This window comes from Coregonus lavaretus (genome assembly GCF_964263955.1).
Source record: "Coregonus lavaretus genome assembly, chromosome: 19".
Taxonomy (NCBI): Eukaryota; Metazoa; Chordata; class Actinopteri; order Salmoniformes; family Salmonidae; genus Coregonus; species Coregonus lavaretus.
Window position 1 is genome coordinate 18,398,041 of NC_140006.1, and position 26,605 is coordinate 18,424,645.

General features: G+C 42.8%; 1 protein-coding gene across 1 annotated transcript in view; it reads right to left on the reverse strand.

Annotated features, from left to right (window-relative positions):
- Positions 1-24,020, reverse strand: part of LOC311146674 (acid-sensing ion channel 1C-like) — a gene marked incomplete at both ends in the record, with an annotated part of 249,269 nt that extends 225,249 nt beyond the window's left edge. The window contains one exon of the mRNA XM_084183207.1: positions 23,466-24,020. Within this exon, the coding sequence (XP_084039333.1) occupies positions 23,466-24,020 (555 nt within the window). The remainder of the gene's footprint in view (positions 1-23,465) is intronic.
- Between the last annotated feature and the right edge of the window lie 2,585 nt (positions 24,021-26,605).

Here is a 26,605-nt window from a genome sequence, read left to right on the forward strand (position 1 = left end):
GGGCTAGGCTACATGAAGTGTGCGACTATGAATCGAAAAAGTCAACAACAAAAAAAAAGGCATTGTTTCTTATACTGGGCATCATTCACAAGTGATAATATATCATTCACAAGTGATAGGCTAACATTATCACCCATCAGACTATTCTTGAGTTAATCTTGTCTTTACATATACTAAATAATATATGTTTGAAATTTGTTTTGATTTAGAATGGACCATTGTCATGCTCCTGTCTCGAAACAGGGGCAGCGGGAAAAAATACATGTTATCTATGCACTTAAATAGCGAATGGAGGACGCTTTTCCCGTGGTTCATTTTCATGGCAGCCAGGTAGGCTATACTCCTGTTGTAAAGATAAGCAATGTGCTTAATATTAGGAAAGTTGAGAAATAAATAAAGTAGGCCTAGCCTATAGAAAGCTGATGGGATCCTCCTCTTTTTAGTAGAGGCCATCACTCTGTTTTCTCGCGCAATTGCATAGCCTATAGAAATGTTGCGCAACATGAGCTCATGGGCTCTCATGAAGTGTTTGATTCAATTTTCGGTTAAATTTGCATTGATTTTTTTATAGATTTTTTATTTCAACTTTATTTAACCAGGTAAGCCAGTTGAGAACAAGTTCTCATTTACAACTGCGACCTGGCCAAGATAAAGCAAAGCAGTGCGATAAAAACAACAACAACACAGAGTTACATATGGGATAGACAACGTACAGTCAATAACGCAATAGAAAATCTATATATATATTGATGTCAGAGTGATTAGAGGGACAATAGAGTGCTGAGTACCAGGCAGTTAGCAGGTTTGGTAGGATACTAATGACCAGCAGCATCAGAGCTTGGAGAAGCCTATTTACTGTGACTAAACGGTCACGTGGAATTTGACTGCATTCATGACTCGTGACCGCCGGTGTGGCGGTAATATGGTCACCGCAACAGCCCTATATGATGCCGATTCTGATCTAACCATTAATTCATATATTGTGCCACTAGCCTGAGATGATTGAAGTTCATTATGTAGCCTAGATGTAGCCTAGTAGGCTCACATTAAGTAGTTAGCTAAATTAGATGGTTCATTGTTGATGTGAGGAAGTTAGGCTAGCAAGCAATTTAGCTAGGTAGCCTATGACAACAAAAACTAAAAGGGTATTGTATGACAGCCATAGACGGTTTTGCCAACATGAAAGAGAGGAGGATGGCATTGGTATTCAACTAGTCTACACGTAGGGAGAGTCAAAAAAAATGTTTGACTTGTGCACGCACACACAGACAGAAAAAAGTACCATGGACAACCACATGATATTTAGCAACATTGATTGTACTACAGTGAAGAGGCGACAGCGGGATACTGACCTTCTAGGCAGAGTTGCAAAGACATATTTCAGACTGCCCATATTAATATTTTATTTTTGTTGGCCATTCTGAGATATGGCTTTTTCTTTGCAACTCTGCCTAGAAGGTCAACGTCGCCTCTTCACTGTTGACGTTGAGACTGGTGTTTTGCGGGTACTATTTAATGAAGCTGCCAGTTGAGGACCTGTGAGGCGCCTGTTTCTCAAACTAGACACTAATGTATTTGTCCTCTAGCTCAGTTTTGCACCGGGGACTCCCACTCCTCTTTCTATTCTGGTTAGAGCCAGTTTGCGCAATTCTGTGAAGGGAGTAGTACACAGCGTTGTTCGAGATCTTCAGTTTCTTGGCAATGTCATGCATGGAATAGCCTTCATTTCTCAGAACAAGAATAGACTGACAACTTTCAGAAGAAAGTTATTTGTTTCTGGCCATTTTGAGCCTTAATCGAACCCACAATTGCTGATGCTCCAGATACTCAACTATTCTCAAGAAGGCCAGTTTTACTGCTTCTTTAATCAGCACAACAGTTTACAGCTCTGCTAACATAATTGAAAAAGGGTTTTCTAATGATCAATTAGCCATTTTACATGATAAACTTGTATTAGCAAACACAACGTGCCATTGGAACACAGGACTGATGGTTGCTGATAATGGGCCTGTAATGGTCCCCTGTAGCTCAGTTGGTAGAGCATGGCACTTGCAACGCCAGGGTTGTGGGTTTGTTTCCCACGGGGGGCCAGTATGAAAAATGTATGCACTCACTAACTGTAAGTCGCTCTGGATAAGAGCTTCTGCTAAATGACTAAAATGTAAATGTATTTCTGATCAATTTGATGTTCTTTTAATTTACAAAAATATTGCTTTTCTTTCGAAAACAAGGACATTTCTAAGTGACCCCAAACTTTTGAATGGTAGTGTATGCAGAACCGTCGCCAGACCTCAGTCTTAAGGGTGGCATATGAAATGCATGGGAGGGCAGGACACAATTATTATTAGCTTACAGTACGTATATTTAATAATACATTCCCTCAAGTGGGGGGGGGGGGGGGGCACAAGCATTTTTGGGGGCGGGCCCAGCCCCCTATGGCCTGCCCATAGCGACGGGTGTGAGTGTATGTGGGACATCCTTCAAGACCGTTGGAAAAGCATTCCAGGTGAAGCTGGTTGAGAGAATGCCAAGAGTGTGCAAAGCTGTCATCAAGGCAAAGGGTGGCTATTTGAAGAATCTCAAATATAAAATATTTTTTTTGATTTGTTTAACACTTTTTTGGTTACTACATGATTCCATACACCTACAATGTAAAAAAAAAAACAAGACAAACCCTTGAATGAGTAGGTGTGTCCAAACTTTTGACTGGTAGTGTATATGTCAACAATTTCCCCCCCAAAAAAAATCCAAAGGACAATTCCATGGAATAAAATCTGTGAAAAGCCCCAGAATCATGGTATTTTTTTGTCCTGGTTTCGTGAAGAATCACCTGTCTAGAAGATGAAACGGCATGACAGACCAATAAAAATAACTTTTGAACTTGCATTCAGTTCTGAGTGAAAAAGGTGGCATTATCATCAAATTATTCGGTCTCCCGAGTGGCGCAGTGGTCTAAGGCACTGCATTGCAGTGTTAGCTGTGCCACTAGAGATCCTGGTTTGAATCCAGGCTCTGTCGTATAATTGACCCAGTGTCGTCCAGGGTAGGGGAGGGAATGGCCGGCAGGGATGTAGCTCAGTTGGTAGAGCATGGCGTTTGCAACGCCAGGGTTGTGGGTTCGATTCCCACGGGGGGCCAGTATGATAAATATAAAATAATGTATGCACTAACTGTAAGTTGCTCTGGATAAGAGCGTCTGCTAAATGACTAAAATGTAAATGTTGTTTACACCCCCCCAGAAGTTAAAGGTCTAATGCAGCCATTTTTTTCTCAATATCAACTAATTTCTGGGTAACAACGAAGTACTTTACTGTGATTGTTTTCAATTAAAATGGTCAAAAATAAACAAAAATAGCTTCTTAGCAAATATACATTTCTCAAGCAATCATTTTGATAGAACAGTCTGGGAGTGGTGTGAGAGGGGAGGGGAAAACAGAAAACTAGCTGTTATTGGCAGAGAGGTTTGGAACTCTTTCTTATTGGTCTATTAACTAATTTATCGCCTGGTGAAGTCACCAGGCAGATGTCACCAGGCAGGCCATAACAGGCTGAGATTTTAGGCGGTCTTTTCAAACAGCTCTTACACTAAAAGGGCATTCTCATCATTTTCAGAATTTTACAGTATTACTCCAACCTCATACTGTGGAAATATATACTATATAAAGTACAGGAAAATCATGTTTTTGACGGCACTGGACCTTTAAGACATTGCGTCGACGCCACATCAGAACACTTTGTTGAGATGTTGGTGGAAGCAAACATTTCCTCTGTTCCTAAATGTCTTCAGATTACATAACTAACATACAGTTGAAGTCGGAAGTTTACATACACTTAGGTCATTAAAACTTGTTTCTTGTTAACAAACTATAGTTTTGGCAAGTCGGTTAGGACATCTACTTTGTGCATGACACAAAGTAATTTTTCCAACAATTGTTTACAGACAGATTATTTCACTTATAATTCACTGTATCACAATTCCAGTGGGTCAGAAGTTTACATACACTAAGTTGACTGTGCCTTGAAACAGCTTGGAAAATTCCAGAAAATGATGTCATGGCTTTAGAAGCTTCTGATAGGCTAATTGACATCATTTGAGTCAATTGGAGGTGTACCTGTGGATGTATTTCAAGGCCTACCTTCAAACTCAGTGCCTCTTTGCTTGACATCATGGGAAAATCAAAAGAAATCAGTCAAGACCTCAGAAAAATTATTCTCTCTACTATTATTCTGACATTTCACATTCTTAAAATAAAGTGGTGATCCTAACTGACCGAAGACAGGGAATTTGTACTAGGATTAAATGTCAGGAATTGTGAAAATTTTAAAAAACACTGGCATTGTTGTTCAAACGTTATATGGGTCTATAATCGGAACATCTGTAGCAGGTTCATTTGATCCTTTGTCTTCTACTGTAAGGGTCTTAAATGTTCATGAAATGCAAACAAAGCTGCTTACAGCATTATATTAGTCAGCATAAACAGTCAGCAAATAAAGTAGAAGAACAGAACTGTCTGGATCACATGACAGAATGACAGCTGGCTTCTTAAAAGAATAACCCATTACCTTTATTGGAAACACTGGGGTCTTTCTGAAACACATAGTGGTGACCTAAGTGCATACTGCTGAAAGCCAAATATTGAATCACATACATTCCTAGTAGCAGACTAGAAGGCCTACTTCGAAAGTAAGAAACAGCCTTATAACAACATTATTTAGTTTCTCATTGCATGAAAATGGGCCTCGGACTAGGTTGACTTCTTTCATGAATAGGACGTGCGGTTGTCACGACTTCTTCCGAAGCTGCCTCCTCTCCTTGTTCGGGCAGGCTTCAGCGTTTGTCATTACTGGCCTTCTAGCCACTGTCGCTCCTCATCTCATCATTCCATTTGTTTTGTCTTGTTTATTACACACACCTGGTTTCAATTCCCCTCATCAGTACCTGTATAAGTGTTCCCTCTGCCCCCTTGTCTTTGTGTGTGATTGTTTATTGTGGAGGTTATATGAGCTCGGTGGAGCTCCTTGTACTTTGTTTCAACATATATACGGAATAAACCGTTATTCTGTGATTTATCCTCCTGCGCCTGACTCCGTCCAAATCACACACCCGCCATGGAGTCAGCAGGAGAAAAGCCCATGCCTGGAGTCGTGGCACGGGTCAACGAGCATTCCAGGATGCTAGCCAGCTTGGGAGAAGCGATGGTTCGGGTTCTCCAGGTCGTCCAACGCCTGGCGAGAAGAGGACCCAACCCGTTGGGACCAGCTGATCGACGGGATCCGGCCCCCACACTCCAGCACCCCGAGGAATTCATTTATCCCGAGCGAGGGAATTTGATGGGACGGCTGCCCGCTGCCAGGGATTCCTCCTGCAGCCCGACCTCTACTTTGTGAACATCAGCCCGGCTCCATCGGAGCGGGAGAAGGTGTCCGCCCTCGTCTCCTGCCTCTCGGGGAAAGCCCTGGAGTGGGCCAACTCGGTGTGGAGAGAAGGAGGAACCGCATTGGACAACTACGGGGAGTTCGCTCGCCTCTTCCGCGCAATCTTCGACCACCCGCCCGAAGGACGAGAGGCAGGCGAGCGTCTGGTCCAACTGAGGCAGGGGACGAGGACCGCGCAGGACTTCACCCTGGAGTTTTGGACCCTAGTAGCTGGGTCCGGGTGGAACGAGCGGGCCCTGATCGAGGGATTCCGGTGCAGCCTGTGAGAGGACGTCCGAAGGGAGCTAGTCTGCCGGGATGCCATGTTAACCTTTGACCAGCTGGTGGACATGGCCATCTGGTTGGACAACCTGCTGCAGTGCGCTGCCTGACCGGAAAGTACTGGTGGCCTACCTTGGCTAAGGACGTAAAGATGTATGTCTCCTCCTGCTCGGTGTGCGCCCAGAGTAAGGCATCTAGGCACCTCTCAGCAGGTAAGTTACAGCCCTTACCAGTTCCACAACGGCCATGGTCCCACCTGTATATTGACTTTCTAACTGATCTTCCCCTCTCTCAGGGTAACACCACCATCCTGGTCATTGTGGACCGCTTTTCAAAAGCCTGTCGCCTCCTTCCTCTGCCCGGTCTCCCCACGGCCCTGCAGACGGCGGAGGCCCTGTTTACTCACGTTTTCCGGCACTACGGGGTGCCAGAGGACATAGTGTCTGACCGGGGTCCCCAGTTCACATCCAGGGTCTGGAAGGCATTCATAGAACGTCTGGGGGTCTCGGTCGGCCTGACCTCTTGATTTCACCCCGTCTAATGGACAGGTGGAACGGGTGAATCAAGATGTGGGTAGATTCCTATGGTCCTACTGCCAGGACCAGCCGGGGGAGTGGTCGTGTTCTTGCCATGGGCCGAATATGCCCAGAACTCTCTCCGCCACTCCTCCACTAACCTAACTCCCTTTCAATGTGTCTTAGGTTATCAGCCGGTTCTGGCACCGTGGCATCCGAGCCAGACCGAAGCTCCTGCGATGGATGACTGGTTTCGGCGCGCGGAGGAGACGTGGAACGCTGCTCACGTTCACCTCCAGCGCGCCGTGCGTTGCCGGAAGGCCAACGCTGACTGCCACCGCAGTGAGGTCATGGTTTTTGTACCGGGTGATCGGGTCTGGCTCTCGACTCGGAATCTGGGGGGGGGGGGGGGGGGGGGGGGGGGCACTAGTGCAAGTGGAGGGGTGTACTACGACAATCCTTGCTTTTCCACCGACCGACTACCCCATAGCAAGGACTAGGTGCTTATTTCACAAAAACAGCATTCATTCTTATTCCATGTATAAATTACTCACTGGACTGTCTTGTTTGATTAAAAAAAATAATCCTATATGATATCATGGGTGACTCTGAAATTGCACCTTATTTACACTATAGTGCACTACCTTTGACCAGGTAAGTAAAATACCTATACTTACTATATAGGGAATGAGGTTCCATTTCAGAGTGTTGCTAGGATCTCTTAGCTTCACATGCTCAGTGGGTGCCAGCTAAATCCAGGAGACATAGCATCATGTCAATCAGCCTCATTGAATCCTAGTAATAACAGCTATCTACGTTTCACAGCAATGTCTCACCCCCTCAACACCTGCTGTCACAGACAACACAAGATGAAAGGCTGTTCCATGTCTTAAAGAAGTCTCAGCAAGTTTAAGCAAAACACACAGATGAATACTGATTCTGTTAATTCGCAGTCAGATCTATGTGTGAGAAAATGCCAGGGCAGGGCGTGCCCTAGAGGGACCTGTCAAGACTAAAGGCTCTAGTATTACCTCAGCGCGATAAGATTATGATAATCAACTTCTTGCTCACTGTAGCTAGCATGTCCATCAAAGAGTGAGAAACAATTTACATGCTCTGCTGGGCATTGACTCTTTAACATGGCTAACCAATATATACATATCGATAGCAGCCATATTTTTTTCTGGAAACATGATTCAGTTTCAGGATACAGTTTCTATCTACAAGCCATCAGACAGCTGAACACTTGAACTGGACTGGCCACCTGCACTGACTCTCCGCACCATAGAACACATGCACTCACTCACGCACACACCAACACAGATTCACACAATACCCCATAATGACAAAGTGCAAACATGTTTTTGGAAAACAATTCTAATTTACTGAAAATTAAATACAGAAATATCACATTTACATAAGTATTCAAACCCCTGAGTCAATACATGTTAGAATCTCCTTTGGCAGCATTTACAGCTGTGAGTCTTTCTGGGTAAGTGTCTAAGAGCTTTGCACACCTGGATTGTACAATATTTGCACATTATTTTAAAAGTTCTTCAAGATCAAGTTGGTTGTTGATCATTGCTAGACATACATTTTCAAGTCGTGCCATACATTTTCAAGCCATAGCTAGGCCACTCAGGAACATTCAATGTCATCTTGGTAAGCAAATATTATCCCACTTAAGTCGATTGACGCACCGGTTGTCAATCCAAGTAACATAATAAAAAAATCCCCATCAAAATGTGTCAATTTAAGCTAGAGATCTGTTTTTTTTGTATTGGATGCCTGGTGATTGTGGAGGCCAGGATATCAGATGCAGCACTCCATCATCACGCTCCATCTTGGTAAAATAGCCCTTACACAGCCTGGAGGTGTGTTTTGGGTCATTGTCCTGTTGAAAAACAAATGATAGTCCCACTAAGCACAAACCAGATGGGATGGCGTATAGCTGCAGAATGCTGTGGTAGCCATGCTGGTTATTTGTGCCTTGAATTCTAAATAAATCACAGACCGTGTCACCAGCAAAGCACCCCCACACCATAACACCTCCTCATCCATGCTTTACGGTGCTTTCCACCGGTCTAATGTCCTTTGCTCGTGTTTCTTGGCCCAAGCAGATCTCTTCTTCTTATTGGTGTCCTTTAGTAGTGGTTTCTTTGCAGCAATTCAACCATGAAGGCCTGATTCACAAAGTCCCCTCTGAACAGTTGATGTTCAGATGTGTCTGTTACTTGAACTCTGTGAAGCATTTATTTGGGCTGCAATTTCTGAGGCTGGTAACTCTAATGAACTTATCCTCTGCAGCAGAGGTAACTCTGGGTCTTCTAATCCTGTGGCGGTCCTCATGACAGCCAGTTTCATCATAGCGCTTGATGGTTTTTGCGACTGCACTTGAAGAAACTTTCAAAGTTCTTGACATTTTCCGTATTGACTGACCTTCATGTCTTAAAGTAATGATGGACTGTTGTTTCTCTTTGCTGATTTGAGCTGTTCTTGCCATAATATGGACCAGGTCTTTTACCAAATAGGGCTATGTTCTGTATACCCCCCCTTCCTTGTCACAACACTACTGATTGGCTCAAACGCATTAAGAAGGAAATCAAATCCACATATTAACTTTTAAGAAGGCACACCTGTTAATTTAAATTCATTCCAGGTGACTACCTCATTAAGCTGGTTGAGAGAATGCCAAGAGTGTGCAAAGCTGTCATCAAGGCAAAGGGTGGCCATTTGAAGAATCTCAAATATAACGTATATTTTGATTTGTTTAACACTTATTTGGTTACTACATGATTCCATATGTGTTATTTCATAGTTTTGATGTCTTCACGTTTATTCTACAATGTAGAAAATAGTAAAAAGAAAAGAAAAACCCTGGAATGAGTAGGTTTGTCCAAACTTTTGACTGGTACTATATATATATATATATATATATATATATATATATATATATATATATACACTGCTCAAAAAAATAAAGGGAACACTTAAACAACACAATGTAACTCCAAGTCAATCACACTTCTGTGAAATCAAACTGTCCACTTAGGAAGCAACACTGATTGACAATACATTTCACATGCTGTTGTGCAAATGGAATAGACAACAGGTGGAAATTATAGGCAATTAGCAAGACACCCCCAATAAAGGACAGGTTTTGCAGTTGGTGACCACAGACCACTCCTCAGTTCCTATGCTTCCTGGCTGATGTTTTGGTCACTTTTGAATGATGGCGGTGCTTTCACTCTAGTGGTAGCATGAGACGGAGTCTACAACCCACACAAGTGGCTCAGGTAGTGCAGCTCATCCAGGATGGCACACCAATGCGAGCTGTGGGAAGAAGGTTTGCTGTGTCTGTCAGCGTAGTGTCCAGAGCATGGAGGCGCTACCAGGAGACAGGCCAGTACATCAGGAGATGTGGAGGAGGCCGTAGGAGGGCAACAACCCAGCAGCAGGACTGATACCTCCGCCTTTGTGCAAGGAGGAGCAGGAGGAGCACTGCCAGAGCCCTGCAAAATGACCTCCAGCAGGCCACAAATGTGCATGTGTCTGCTCAAACGGTCAGAAACAGACTCCATGAGGGTGGTATGAGGGCCCGACGTCCACAGGTGGGGGTTGTGCTTACAGCCCAACACCGTGCAGGACGTTTGGCATTTGCCAGAGAACACCAAGATTGGCAAATTCGCCACTGGCGCCCTGTGCTCTTCACAGATGAAAGCAGGTTCAGACTGAGCACATGTCACAAACGTGACAGAGTCTGGAGACGCCGTGGAGAACGTTCTGCTGCCTGCAACATCCTCCAGCATGACCGGTTTGGCGGTGGGTCAGTCATGGTGTGGGGTGGCATTTCTTTGGGGGGCCGCACAGCCCTCCATGTGCTCGCCAGAGGTAGCCTGACTGCCATTAGGTACCGAGATGAGATCCTCAGACCCCTTGTGAGACCATATGCTGGTGCGGTTGGCCCTGGGTTCCTCCTAATGCAAGACAATGCTAGACCTCATGTGGCTGGAGTGTGTCATCAGTTCCTGCAAGAAGAAGGCATTGATGCTATGGACTGGCCCGCCCGTTCCCCAGACCTGAATCCAATTGAGCACATCTGGGACATCATGTCTCGCTCCATCCACCAACGCCACGTTGCACCACAGACTGTCCAGGAGTTGGCAGATGCTTTAGTCCAGGTCTGGGAGGAGATCCCTCAGGAGACCATCCGCCACCTCATCAGGAGCATGCCCAGGCATTGTAGGGAGGTCATACAGGCACATGGAGGCCATACACACTATTGAGCCTCATTTTGACTTGTTTTAAGGACATTACATCAAAGTTGGATCAGCCTGTAGTGTGGTTTTCCACTTTAATTTTGAGGGTGACTCCAAATCCAGACCTCCATGGGTTGATAAATTTGATTTCCATTGATAATTTTTGTGTGATTTTGTTGTCAGCACATTCAACTATGTAAAGAAAAAAGAATTTAATAAGATTATTTCATTCATTCAGATCTAGGATGTGTTATTTTAGTGTTCCCTTAATTTTTTTGAGCAGTGTATATACAGTGGGTAGAACAAGTATTTGATACAATGCCGATTTTGCAGGTTTTCCTTCTTACAAAGCATGTAGAGGTCTGTAATTTTTATCATAGGTACACTTCAACTGTGAGAGACGGAATCTAAAACAAAAATCCAGAAAATCACATTGTATGATTTTTAAGTAATTAAATTGCATTTTATTGCATGATATAAGTATTTGATCACCTACCAACCAGTAAGAATTCCGGCTCTCACAGACCTGTTAGTTTTTCTTTAAGAAGCCCTCCTGTTCTCCACTCATTACCTGTATTAACTGCACCTGTTTGAACTCGTTACCTGTATAAAAGACACCTGTCCACACACTCAATCAAACAGACTCCAACCTCTCCACAATGGCCAAGACCAGAGAGCTGTGTAAGGACATCAGGGATAAAATTGTAGACCTGCACAAGGCTGGGATGGGCTACAGGATAATAGGCAAGCAGCTTGGTGAGAAGGCAACAACTGTTAGCGCAATTATTTGAAAATGGAAGAAGTTCAAGATGACGGTCAATCACCCTCGGTCTGGGGCTCCATGCAAGATCTCACCAAGTGGGGCATCAATGATCATGAGGAAGGTGAGGGATCAGCCCAGAACTACACGGCAGGACCTGGTCAATGACCTGAAGAGAGCTGGGACCACAGTCTCAAAGAAAACCATTAGTAACACACTACGCCGTCATGGATTAAAATCCTGCAGCGCACGCAAGGTCCCCCTGCTCAAGCCAGCGCATGTCCAGGCCTGTCTGAAGTTTGCCAATGACCATCTGGATGATCCAGAGAAGGAATGGGAGAAGGTCATGTGGTCTGATGAGACAAAAATAGAGCTTTTTGGTCTAAACTCCACTCGCCGTGTTTGGAGGAAGAAGAAGGATGAGTACAACCCCAAGAACACCATCCCAACCGTGAAGCATGGAGGTGGAAACATCATTCTTTGGGGATGCTTTTCTGCAAAGGGGACAGGACGACTGCACCGTATTGAGGGGAGGATGGATGGGGCCATGTATCGCAAGATCTTGGCCAACAACCTCCTTCCCTCAGTAAGAGCATTGAAGATGGGTCGTGGCTGGGTCTTCCAGCATGACAACGACCCGAAAACACACAGCCAGGGCAACTAAGGAGTGGCTCCGTAAGAAGCATCTCAAGGTCCTGGAGTGGCCTAGCCTGTCTCCAGACCTGAACCCAATAGAAAATCTTTGGAGGGAGCTGAAAGTCCGTATTGCCCAGCGACAGCCCGAAACCTGAAGGATCTGGAGAAGGTCTGTATGGAGGAGTGGGCCAAAATCCCTGCTGCAGTGTGTGCAAACCTGGTCTAGACCTACAGGAAACGTATGATCTCTGTAATTGCAAACAAAGGTTTCTGTACCAAATATTAAGTTCTGCTTTTCTGATGTATCAAATACTTATGTCATGCAATAAAATGCAAATTCATTACTTAAAAATCATACAATGTGATTTTCTGGATTTTTTTTAGATTCCGTCTCTCACAGTTTAAGTGTACCTATGATAAAAATTACAGACTTCTACATGCTTTGTAAGTAGGAAAACCTGCAAAATCGGCAGTGTATCAAATACTTGTTCTCCCCACTGTGTATATATATATATGTGTATATGTATATATGTGTATATATATATATATATGTATATGTATGTATGTATGTGTGTGTGTGTTCGGTCCTGAGCTTTCTTATATACTTATATCTCCTAGATATAGGACAAACACTTCTAAACCTTGTTTCTTGTCTTTTTTGCCATTTATGAATGTGTTATTCAATGCATTTGTCTGGGCTTTTTTTTTGGTTATTGTCCTGCTGAATTGTGCATTTTTCTCCCAGTGTCTGTTGGAATGCATATTGAACCAGGTTTTCCTCTTGGATTTTGCCTGTGCTTAGCTCTATTCCACATATTTTTATCCTAAAATAACTCCTTAGTCCTTGCCGATGACAAGAATACCCATAACATGATTCAGCCATCACCATGCTTGAAAATATGCTGTGATGTGTTGTGTTGGATTCTCCCCAAACATAATACTTTGTATTCAGGAAGTTTAAGTTTAAGATTTAGTTAATTTCTGAGAATTGTTTTGCTTTTACTTTAGTGCTTTAACCTAAATCGCTACTGCCTTTATGAGACCTAAGGTACTGTAACCCTCAGACCTACTAATGCCCTGGCCTTTCTGAGTCAGTGGTACTTCTGGTTCATGAGAATGTTGTGGCATGGGATGGACTATAAGCACTCATACATTGAATACATTGCTGCATAGAGACTACATTATGAGGGCCTAACCAACAGCTCTTCAACAACAGCTCTAGGACATAGATTCAACTCAGAAATAACATTATAGCGAAAAGAGGAAGGTCACAAAAGCCAAAGCAAACCAAATCGATTTGTGCACAGCAGCCTTCACCTGTGAACTGACGAGGCTGTCCTCTCCAGACTAGCACTGCAGAGCAGCGCAGCTTTGATTTTCCTCCTTCTATTAGCCAAACCCTATGGGGAATATAGATAGAGGAAATAGTGGGGGAAATCACATCTATCACAATGAAAACAAACGCATCAACTAAAGTAAAGGGGGAATATAAGTAAATCATGTCATAATTAATCATGATTGACTCCCATGTGTTATGCACAGTTCTGAGCATAATCACAGTGTTTTTGCAATACAGCAGGTTATCAACAGAGCTGTTACCCCCATAGAGGGTTAATGGCTAAGGTTTGTTGTGTGGGGATGGATATAGTGTAGCACTGAGCTCACTGCTGGTCAGTACAGTACGTAGTTCTTCTGACATCCAGACCAACCGTGACAAATTATTTTCTGCACGTGGGTGCATGATGTAGAATAGTGTGCTGCTTCTCTCACTCCATAAAAACACAGTAATACCTGATTTCTGGTGTGTGTTTGATATTGTTTGTTTGACTGTTGTTTTGTGATTCAACACAGTCATTCATTATCAGAATTTGGTGTATGAGAATGAATGTGTAATTGCACAGGTGCATTCAACCACCAGCACTAATGGAATGTGCATTCACAAAGATGGGCTCAAGTGGGAACTACCTGGCAAGTGTTTTCAATCAAGCATTACAATAGCAATTACCCATTAATTATTTGCTTTCTAAGGCATAGAGTGTTGCTTGGCAACAAACATGGAAATAAAGATGTTTCCATTTCATACAAAAAAGGAACAAGCAATTGAAATGACAGTTGTGACTACTTCACAACCAATGTGGGATTTCAGTTTAAATGAATACCAAATCACAGCCACAGCTTAATCATATAAGCCCACAGTGATGTGCCAAGCTATGTGCCAAGCTACCCTTTCAAGGTCTATAGAGAGCACAGTGTTAACACTTTCAAGACACAAATGACTTCTGAATGACCACAAGCAGTTGGTTCACATAAACGGCACTTGAACTCACTTGTCAATGGTCAAACATTACATGGATGAGTTTGCACATCTCTTGCCAAAATCTGTGAAAGGGATGAGTGATACAATTGGTATTCAATATTTCAGTGTGAGAAAAGGAACCCAACCTTGCAAACATTAGCATAAGCATACCACTTGCTGCCTTCTCTTCTGATATGCTAGATAGTTTGGTAAATTACTGTAAATCTAAAGTGAGTCTACTCAGTCTTGCAAATCTCATGAAAACTACACACTGTATAATGGGTGTACTTACTGAGAGTGAAATCCCAAATAGACTTTTGACTATTAGCATAAAAATGGCTTAGAGGGATTCAACAAATAACGGACAAGGTTATAGACCAGGTTACTCTCAAACAAAGAGAGAATTCATTTTCCCATCCATTGCCATCAAGCCCTCACGATAGGAGAATAAATGCTATGAGCGAAAGAGGGTTCTAATAAACCTTCAAAAAAGGTGTTTGTTGCTCTACAATCAAATAGCTCCAAGACAATTTGACTAAAATCTTTCTCTGCTACATTTTGCAGCACAACTTGAAATGTATTGGAATGGTACCAGGCTCTGTCGTAGCCGGCCGCGACCGGGAGACCCATGGGGCGGCGCACAATTGGCCCCGGGTCGTCCAGGGTAGGGGAGGGAATGGCTGGCAGGGATATAGCTCAGTTGATAGAGCATGGCGTTTGCAACGCCAGCGTTGTGGGTTCGATTCCCACCGGGGGTATGAAAAAAAATAAAAAAGATGTAAGTCGCTCTGGATAAGAGCGTCTGCTAAATGACTGAAATGTAAAAAATGTAAATGTAATGTAATTGTACCAGTATTACTGTAAGCCAGTCCTAAGCGCTAAAGCTCTTGCAGGTGCATTTGAGGGCATTTTTGTCAAAATAACACAACAAAGCAATCCAATAAGTAGGGCCTTGCCTTGGGAAAAGTGCAGTTGAATCATTGAAATAAAATAAAATGGCAATAAAACCATTTCACTGGATCAAATTTAAGGTTGTGACAAGCTTAGAAAAGTTTATAATTCCACCTGAGAGGGCGAGGGGGACGGACATACTGTACATGATGTGAGAGAACGAATGAGCCCTCTCGGGATTTGAGAAGGAATAACGAGGAAGCAAGCCAATTGAACTTGCTGCTACAGTACTGCCAGAAACACTCTTTGGGCCCAATATAAAGCGTAAGTAAACCATTGGGCTAATCAGACACTTTACTAGTTGGAATAATGTACTGTATTGAGTCAGATTGATCTCAGTGTGTCCAGGGGATTTACCAGCACAGATATTAGCTGCTTAGTTTTTGATTGGAAAAATGTTAATTGGACCCTCGATATGAGAGGTTTTTAACATGATGAATAGGCACAATATCAAATTGCAACCATTTAAGATTAAAACTTTTGCAGCTTATTGTAGTCTACCAGTGCACTGTAGATCAAAACTATTGGGTGAGAAAATGAGAATTTCCCTGAACCAACACCTCACATCGCCACCCTATTCACATTATCTTGAAGCACTAACAATGTAGATCTCAGTTTAAAGTAGACCCTATGCCTGGGTCTACTGTATATACAGCTACTGGGTCAACAGCTCTTTTATATCATCTGGACTAATAGAGGGTTTCTGTTTCATCTCATCATTCAATTCTCCCTCAGGTACACAGGGGAGGGGCAGCACTATCACAACATAAATCATTAAGGAACCATATTATTACATTTCTGCAGCACTGTGATTAGCCTAAATCCAGGTAATAATATGCTGTCTTTTTATAAAATGATTTTAAATCATTTTCGGCACCAAATTGTAAGCTAAGCTTTTTCAAATTAATTTCCTTTTTCATCAGCCACCTCATCGCTGTCTCCATTTCCCGGACCATCTGATGGTAATATCATAGGCGTAGGTGACGTTTAACCAGAATACTAAAAGTCTCATCTGGTGAGATCTCAGCAATATTTGACTTAAATGGGTGCTTATATTTGACCTATTATAATAAATTAGATTTAGGACACTATCTCACACCGGGTCAAAATAAACTCCTTTGAGAACTGTGTTAAATAGAAGAACTTGGTCCATAATAAAAATTTAAAAAATTAAGAAGTAGTACCCGTGTTATTGGTAGGCGGCATAGGCAAATGGAATGTGACGGAATATGAGAGGGATTTTTAACTCGCAGACATTCTGCTATATCTCATTGTATTTTTGGGCTGTATTTTGTAAAGTTGGTCCTGTGTGTGATGAGGCATTTTAAATGCAAAAACATGTCCAATGAATGAATCAGAAATCATTATTCTCATACATACAGTGGGGCCTGAAACTATTGACACACTTGATAAAGATGAGCAAAAATGACTGTATAAAATAAATAATTTAAGTACTGAGCTACACTGAGTGCACAAAACATTAGGGTTGCACCCCCTATAGATGTCGAAAGTGTTCCACAGGGATGCTGGTCCATGTTGACTCCCATGCTTCCCACAGTTGTGTCAAGTTGGCTGGATGTCCGTTGGGTGGTGGACCATTCTTGATACACACGGGAAACTGTTGAGCATGAAAAACCCAACAGCATCGCAGTTCTTGACACAAACCGGTACGCCTGGCACCTACTACTATACCCCGTTCAAAGGCACTTCAATCTTTTGTCTTGCCCATTCACCCTCTGAATGGCACACACACAATCCATGTCTCAATAGTTTCAAGGCTTAAAAATCCTTCTTTAACCTGTCTCCTTCATCTACACTGATTGAAGTGGATTTAACAAGTGATATCACTAAGGGGACATAGTTTGCACCTGGATTCACCTGGTCAGTCTATGTCATGGAAAGAGCGGGTGCTCCTAACGTTTTGTGGACTCAGTGTATATTGTATGCTCAGAGAAATTGGGAAATTATATTATTTTATACTAATATTTTATTTTAATCTCAAAAAGGTAGGGGTCAAAATTATTGACACCCCTGTTTTCAATACCTCACCTTGAGAGGATAACGGTACTGAACCGGAGTCTCCCACATGCCTAAAATGTTTTATGAGTTGGGGAACATTGGGAGGGATCTTAGACCATTCCTCCATACAGAATCCTTCCAGATCATTGATATCCATCATCTGCGCTTATGGGCTGCCTTCTTTAATTCAAACCACAGGTTTTCAATGGGGTTCAAGTCCGGAGACCATTGCAAAATGTTACATTTGTGGCCAATTAACAATTTCTTTGTGGATTTTCCTGGTACTGGGTGAAGTTCATGATGCCGTTGATCTTAACAAGGGCCCAAGGACCAGTGGAAGCAAAATAGCCCCATAACAAAGATCCACCACCATATTTTACAGTAGGTATGGGGTTATTTTCTACTGGTGCATTCTGATTTCGAGGCCAAACCCACCACTGGTGTGCGTGGCCAAAGAGCTCAATTTTCATGTCATCCAACAAATGTAAATGCCTGGAGTTTGCTAAAACAGCATTGGCACTTGGATTGGAACCGGTGCTTTGGTCAGATGACATGAAAATAGAGCTCTTTGGCTGAGGTCCTTGATTTTCTTGGCCTTCCTTTGACACCGAGTGCTGTAAATGTCCTGGAGAGCAGGCAGCATGCCTCCGGTAATGCGTTGGGCTGACCGCACCACCCTCTGGAGAGCCATTCGGTTGAGGGTGGTGCAGTTGCCGTACCAGGTGGTGATGCAGCCCAACAGAATGTTCTCAATGTTGCATCTGTAGAAGTTTGTGAGGGTCGTAGAGGCCATGCCAAATTTCTTCAGCTGCCTGAGGTCGTAGAGGCGCTATTGCGCCTTCTTCACCAGTGTGTCGTGTAGTGGGAGCATTTCAGGTCCTCAGTGATGTGCACGCCAAGGAACTTGAAGCTTGAAGGTTACAGGTACTTGAAGGTTACAGGTACCAAAAACATTTATCAAAGAAATGCATACAAAAATAACCCCAACCCATTCCCTCCTCAGTCCCCATCCACCCGCCTGCATCCTCCCCACCCAGAAGCAATGCCTCCCATGCCTCCCAACCCTAATTCTAATGGTATAACTCCTGATAGTAACTGTATCCACTGGTTAAATGAGAGAGAGTGAAGTGGTTGCCTGCCAGCAGTAATCTTCTCTGATTGATTGAGAGATTCAAAGGCTATCATCGTTAAGTAACATAATAAATGCAAAGCGTTGAATATTTAAATTCATACACTTTGAAATTAATTGTGTATCTTTGCCATAGAAGCATTTAACTGCTGGGCACTCCGACATCATATGAAGGACTGTGCCTACCTGATTTAGGTTACACAGTGAACAGTTGGGGCCAATATCATCATAAAACGTTTCCTTGGTGTTAAATACAGTCTGTGAACAAACTTAAAATGTATAAGTTAATTGTTCGGATTACGGGATGCCAAGGTAATATTTTTCCATATTCTGCTCCAGTTAAAGGGTTGTTCAGAGTCAATTAGATCTGTGGAACATACTTTTTTAATGGCTAGCTCAGAATATGAGCTTTCTAAAAAATATATATATATATATATTATAGAGATCAGGCCTTTTGGGAGACCAGATAATTTATTAATAAATCCTATCATTGGATGGTTCGGTAGTTGGGTTTCCCAAGGAACTCCATAGGCATAGGCAGTGCGTTGCAAAGGTATTCATCCCCCTTGGCGGTTATCCTATTTTGTTGCATTACAACCTGTAATGTAAATTGATTTTTATTTGGATTTCATTTAATGGACATACACAAAATAGTCCAAATTGGTGAAGTGGAATGAAAACAATAACTGGTTTCAAATAATTCTACAAAATAAATCACGGAAAAGTGGTGCGTGCATATGTATTCACCCCCTCTGCTATGAAGCCCCTAAATAAGATCTGGTGCAACGTATTACCTTCAGAAGTCACATAATTAGTTAAGTAAAGTCCACCTGTGTGCAATCTAAGTGTCACATGATCTGTCACATGATCTCAGTATATATACACCTGTTCTGAAAGGCCCCAGAGTCTGCAACACCACTAAGCAAGGGGCACCACCAAACAAGAGGGACAATGAAGACCAAGGAGCTCTCCAAACAGGTCAGGGATGAAGTTGTGGAGAAGTATAGATAAGGGTTGGGTTATAAAAAAATATCTGAAACTTTGAACATCCCATGGAGCACCATTAAATCCATTATTTAAAAATGGAAAGAAAATGGTACCAAAACAAACCTGCCAAGAGAGGGCCGCCCACCAAAACTCACGGACCAGGCAAGGAGGGCATTGATCAGAGAGGCAACAGAGAGATCAAAGATAACACTGAAGGAGCTGCAAAGATCCACAGCGGCGATTGGAGTATCTGTCCATAGGACCACTTTAAGCCGTACACTCCACAGAGCTGGGCTTTACAGAAGAGTGGCCAGAAAAAAAGCAATTGCTTAAAGAAAAAAATAAGCAAACACGTTTGGTGTTCGCCAAAAGGCATGTGGGAGACTCCCCAAACATATGGAAGAAGGTACTCTGGTCAGATGAGTAGTTGTGTGAATAGTTGTGCACGCTCAAGTTTTCTGTTTTTTTTAAACTTATTTCTTGTTTGTTTCACAATAAAATATATTTTGCATCTTCAAAGTGGTAGGCATGTTGTGTAAATCAAATGATACAAACCCCCCAAAAATCCATTTTAATTCCAGGTTGTAAGGCAACAAAATAGGAAAAATGCCAAGGGGGGTGAATATTTTCGCAAGCCACTGTAGCTGACCTATGTTGTAAATATAGAAAAAAGGAGTTGCCTGGTAATGTGCATCTTTTAAATCTTGGAATGTTCTCAAACCATTACTGTCCATGATATCGGCAAGGGCACGAATTCCACATTTGGACCATTGGGGGGATGCAAAAGGCCGCCCTCCAGATTGCAAGGCATTATTGTGAAAAATTGGAATATGGGCATGCCATTTTGATTCCCAGTTACATTTCTTCTCAATTATGCGAGCCATAATAGGACAAAAGCGTAGTTTACATTGTTTAAGGGATATTTGTTTTTTTTAAATTGAAGGAAAGTTATTTTCCTGGCTCCTCTCCGCCAAGGCGGAAATTTCTGAAACCCATTGAAAACCTGTGGTTTGAATTGAAGAGGGCAGTACATAAGCACAGACGAAGGATATGAAGGATCTGAAAGTAGTCTGTATGGAGGAATGGTCTAAGATCCCTCCCAATGTGTTCTCCAACTCATAAAACATTTGAGAAAAAGCCTCAGTGCCGTTCTCCACGAAAGGTGAGGTATTGAAAACAGGGGTGTCAATCATTTTGACCCATACATAGTGGAATCCACTATATGTATCACATGTACCAGAGTAGCTGTCATGAATGACAACACATTTTAAAATAAAATTATCGTAATCTTGATCATAATGTAAATGTTTTTACATCAGAATTTCTCAAACAAACATTCCATAAATCATTCAGTCAGTTATCAAAAAACACATAATAATCACCACTTACTATTGGTTAGATTACACAACTACAGCATACCCAATGGCAATGCTATTGGGAGTTGCTGCCAAGGGCACATGCAGTATGTAATCCAAAATCTACATTTTTATGTGCTCCTCTGTAGCATGGCGCTTGCAACACCAGGATAGTGTGTTTGATTCCCGGGATTACCCATGAGTAAAATGTATGCACACATGACTGTAAGTTGCTTTGGATAAAAGTGTCTGCTAAATTGCATATATACAGTGCATTCGGAAAGTATTCAGACCCCTTGACTTTTTCCACATTTTGTTACGTTACAGCCTTTTTATAAAATTGATTAAATCTTGTTTTCCCCTCATCAATCTACACACAATACCCCATAATGACGAAGTGAAAACCGGTTTTTAGAAATGTTTGCAAATGCCTTATTTACATAAGTATTCAGACCCTTTGCTATGAGACTCGAAATTGAGCTCAGGTGCATCCTGTTTCCATTGATCATCCTTGAGATGTTTCTACAACCTGATTGGAGTCCACCTGTGGTAAATTCAATTGATTGGACATGATTTGGAAAGGCACATTCCTGTCTATATAAAACGGAAATATCACATTTACATATGTATTCAGACCCTATACTCAGTACTTTGTTGAAGCACCTTTGGCAGCAATTACAACCTTGAGTCTTCTTGGGTATGTCGCTACAAGCTTGGCACACCTGTATTTGGGGAGTTTCTCCCATTATTCTCTGCAGATCCTCTCAAGCTCTGTCAGGTTGGACAGGGAGCGTCGCTGCACAGCTATTTTTAGGTCTCTCCAGAGATGTTCGATCAGGTTCAAGTCCGGGCTCTGGCTGGGACACTCAAGGACATCCAGAGACTTGTCCCAAAACCACTCCTGCGTTGTCTTGGCTGTGTGCTTAGGGTCGTTGTCCTATTGGAAGGTGAACCTTCGCCCCAGTCTGAGGTCCTAAACACTCTGCAGAAGGTTTTCATCAAGGATCTCTCTGTACTTTGTCCTTGCTGCTGAAAAACATCCCCACAGCATGATGCTGCCACCACCATGCTTCACTGTAGGGATGGTGCCAGGTTTGCTCCAGACGTGAAGCTTGGCATTCAGGTTAAAGAGTTCAATCTTGGTTTCATCAGACCAGAGAATCTTGTTTCTCATGGTCTGAGAGTCCTTTAGGTGCCTTTTGGCAAACTCCAAGCGGTCTGTCATGTGCCTTTTACTGAGGAGTGGCTTCCATCTGGGCACTCTACCATAAACGTCTGATTGGTGGAGTGCTGCAGAGATGGTTGTACATCTGGAAGGTTCTCCCATCTCCACAGAGGAACTCTGGAGCTCTGTCAGAGTGACCATCGGGTTCTTGGTCACCTCCCTGACCAAGGCCCTTCTCCCCCGATTGCTCAGTTTGGTCGGGTGGCCAGCTCTAGGAAGAGTCTTGATGGGTCCAAACTTCTTCCATTTAAGAATCATTGAGGCCACCGTGTTCTTGGGGACGTTCAATGCTGCCAACATTTTCTGGTACCCTTCCCCAGATCTGTGCCTCGACACAATCCTGTCTGAGCTCTACGGACAATTCCTTCGACCTCATGGCTTAGTTTTTGCTCTGACATGCACTGTCAACTGTGGGAACTTATATAGACAGGAATGTGCCTTTCCAAATCAGGTCCAATCAATTGAATTTACCACAGGTGGACTCCAATCAGGTTGTAGAAACATCTCAAGGATGATCAATGGAAACAGGATGCACCTGAGCTCAATTTCGAGTCTCATAGCAAAGGGTCTGAATACTTATGTAAATAAGGCATTTCTTTTCTTTATCTTTAATACATTTGCAAACATTTCTAAAAACCGGTTTTCACTTTGTCATTATGGAGTATTGTGTGGAGATTGATGAGGAAAATGTTTTATTTAATCCATTTTAGAATAAGACTGTAACGTAACACAATGTGGAAAAGGTTAAGGGGTCTGAATACTTTCCGATTGCACTGTATATATTATTACTAGATTTACAACAGAACATTGTTTTTTAAGTACACAAAGTACTGTCATACTCTGGCCTGGAAGTTTCAAAACATCAACATGCCCCTAAACTGTAATTGCCCCTAAGGGGATAAATAAAGTTGTGTTGAATTAAACCGAATTAAAGTCATCTCATTCCTTCTCTTCACAAAAACCACAGTTTAAAGAAAAGCGTCTGCTAAATGGCATATTATTATTATTATTATTATTATAAATGAAGGACATTGTCTGTAAGGCATCCATCATCCACTCACCTCATCGTATACCAATCCCAATAGAGTTGCCTGAACCACAACTAATGTTTTTCTTACAGTAGCCTACCATGTACAAATCATCTCATTACACCTAGCCATTGTTCAATTATCTATAAGATGTTATTGATGTGACCATCATGTCCAATTCTCAATATCCCTTTAGGCTATGGATCACCTTTAAACATGTGCAACTTTCAGCACAGCAACACCACGGCAGGTCCAATGTGAGTTACTGTACCTTGTCTGTAACACAAGCGTCAAAGCTTTTGGTTTTATTCAAAAGTTACTGTGACAATCAATTTCTACGCCCAACATTAGCCTTATGTGAATCTTGAGGGCACAATAAAACCGATTTGTCCACTTGTGCCTCTATGGGGACAATGAATTAGTTAAAAATTCCCTGAATAAAGATATTAGGTGTTCCTCTCAAGCCTCAATTCATATAGAAACTACAATGCGAAAACCATTGAAATCCAAACTTTGTTTAGTCTGGAAAAGAACACATCACAAACCCAGAGCGATAACCCACAACAAATAAAAAACCAAATAACCAGAAATGATTTGAAGAGACTCACGGTACTGAAGTTCCATGGGTAACACTCCGATCCCCGGAACGTGCACTGCAGCAGCATGTCACTGATATCATGGCCCGTGCGGTTGTAGAAGTCTGTCATGTTGAACTGCTTGGGCTTGAAGTTGAGGAAGTTGGCCTTATCCTTTAGGGTGGCCAGCACCTCAGGCTCAGCCAGGTGAGTGTTGGCTATCTGGTAGTTTGAGTTCAGGAGTGCCAGGAGCTCCCCAACGTGATACAGGTCGTTCCTGGTGATCTTGGAGAAGCGGAACTCGTTTAGGTTGCAGAAGGTCACAGCAGGGAAGGTGAGGTTGGGCGCTGCCACCTCATCCAGTTTGGTGACGTGGGGATACTCAAAGTAGTAGGACACGCGGTCCATGCACACCAGCATAAGCAAGGCCAATGAGCCCAGGAAGGAGAGCGTCCACAGGAAGCGGCGAAACGTCATGTGCCCGTAAGCAAAGATGTGGCTCATGCCATGTAGAGTGGACATGTTGGCGAAGGCTTGCACGTTGGAAGGCCGGATGCTCTCGATGCTTTCCTCTGAGTCCCCCTTCATGGTTGCAGGTTGTGTGAGTGTCGTCAAGACACTAGTATTTCCTCAACAAGAACTTCAGGTTAGAGAGACTTGCTTAGCAACAGAATGTAGCATAAACCAACCGGTCACCAGTGCTTTGGCTCGGCAGCATGTGGCTTTTATTCCAACGATAAGCGGCAAGCGGCAAATTCTAACCGCTATCTTAAAATGGTTGGCAGATGCTTTTAAAATGTCTCTTCCAGTGGATGTCAGTTCTTCCATGTAGTCCCAGGTCCCCCCTTTTCTTTCAGGCTCCTCTTCTATTCTCTCTCTCTCGCTCTGTAGCGCTCTCTCTCTCTCCCGCTCAGCTGTCTTTGTAGCAGAACCAAACAATGACAGCTCCAGAAACACCCACTTTTATCCAAAAGGGAATGCCTTCTGAGTCCTCAGCAGTGTGAAATGGACAATGAAAAGAACAAACGGGAGAAAATAGCAGACAGACGTGAGGGAGAGGGAGAGGAGAGGGAGAGATGGGGATTGGTAATGAAAAGGGCTGCGTAGGGCTGAAGAGGGGTTCAGCCTCATCAGTCAATGGGACCCTTCCTCCTCCAATTGGCATGAACGCCACTACATCGCAGTGATAATGGGATGCAATGGATTTGTGAATGGGTGGAAAGAATAAAGAGAGAGAGAGAGAGCGATGGCTCCCTATCCCTCGCGGCCACCTTCCTTTTCTCTCTCTGTCACTCTCTTCTCTCTTTTCCCCAGATGAAAATGATGAGGGGGGTCATTGACTACCCACTAACCCACCTCTCCTGTGTGGTTTACAGACAAGCCCAGTGTTTGTAGGTAGCCTCCACGGTATCTACCTTGTTTCGCTCTCATCCACAATTAGCAGGGAAGCCCATGCACCTCTTGTTGCCAGTCTAGCCGATAAAAACCTGCTCAACACCACTAGCTTTTCTCCCGATCTCAACATACTCTCTTTCGTGAGCCAGCTTGCTTGCTGCTGTTGCTCCCTCCCACCACTCTCTCTCTCTTTCTCCCCCCCTCTCTCCCTACCTCTTTAGTAGTCAGGATTCATCCTTCTGCCGAATGGCTGCTTTGCCTGAGTGTCTGTGTGCATAGGGGGAGTCTCTCATTCTGTGCTGTTGCTAACTTCACTGTGTTATGGTTTTCTAATGCGCTCTAACAGTCCGTGATCAAGTGAAAGCTCCTACTGTGTTATGGGAATGCCACAGGTTGCATGTTGATATGGATGTAAACTTCATAACCACAAAGATAATTAATTATCTGTAGTGGGGGATGTGGTTGCAAGAGCCTAAATCTTTACAAGCTGAGAGAATGTGTCCCGATTTGATAATTTTCACTTACAAGTCAAACAAATGATCCACACATTGAAGAACTGAATCCATTGATCTTCTTCTGGTGAAAATAGTATTTTCTAAGGAGTATTTTGGTCTCTTCTTGTAATAGGATAGCGAACCGAACACATTGGCTGCCATTTCATTTCTGTTACACTCTTAGAAAAAAGGGTTCCAAAAGAGTTATTTGTCTGTCCCCATAGGACAACCCTTTTTGGTTCCAGGTATAACCCTTTTTGGTTCCAAGTATAACTATTTTGGATTCCATATAGAACCCTCTGTGGAAAGGGTTCTGCATGGAACCGAAAGGGTTCTGCCTGGAACCAAAAAGGGTTATTCAAAGTGTTCTCCTATGGGGACAGCCAAATAACCCTTTTAGGCTCTAGATAGCACCTTTTTTTCTAGGAGTGTAGACCTAGGTTAGTATTGAAGGGTCCTATATCCCCAGAGCTCATTGTCCCCTTGGGCCAAGGGACCAACCAACCAACCCCTGGTGGTGTATTTCCCTGTTGATTGTTTCACTAAATGTGTTCTAGGGTCTCCAGGCTTGACCAATAATAATGGGCTCGGGCTTTTCATTAGGGTTGAAAGTTCACCTTATCCTAAAGAGAAACCCTTTTATTTACCTTAAGAGCAAACCAAATTAACACTCATTGGCTCACCCTGAGAAGCCTCATTATCATAACAATAGAAACATTACCAAGGATATGACAGCAACCCGGGAGGATAAAATCAATATCATGTCCTGGTAACCAAGAGCTCACACTCACAGCATAGCAACCAACCCTTACCCAGCGGTGATACTAACATTGTCAGTCATGTGATTGAGATAATTCTAAAAATACTCGTCCATCAACTTGTGGAAGAAAGCTATGTCAAATGGATATTGGCGTCATAGAAATCGCTAACTGAAAACATTAGGTGAAGGAGACAACATGATGCTTGCACAGCAAATTTGCGGGTGTTAAAATCTCAGTGTTGATGAAAATAGTTTTGTGAGTGCTATATCTAAGTGTTGATTCTAGTGGGGTTAACGCCAGTGGGATTTAAATGTATGCCACCCGCAGTGAATAAATGAAGTGTTGTTGTTACTCGACTGTGTTGAGTTAATTTCTCTTAATTCTCGGAATAAAAGACACGGGAGGGGCCACATGATCATATTTCCCATTTTTAGAATAGTTTGCTTTAATATCTATGTTTCTGCATGCACATTGATTGATTAATTGATCTAAAATAAATAACTTCATTTTCCTAAACTATTCC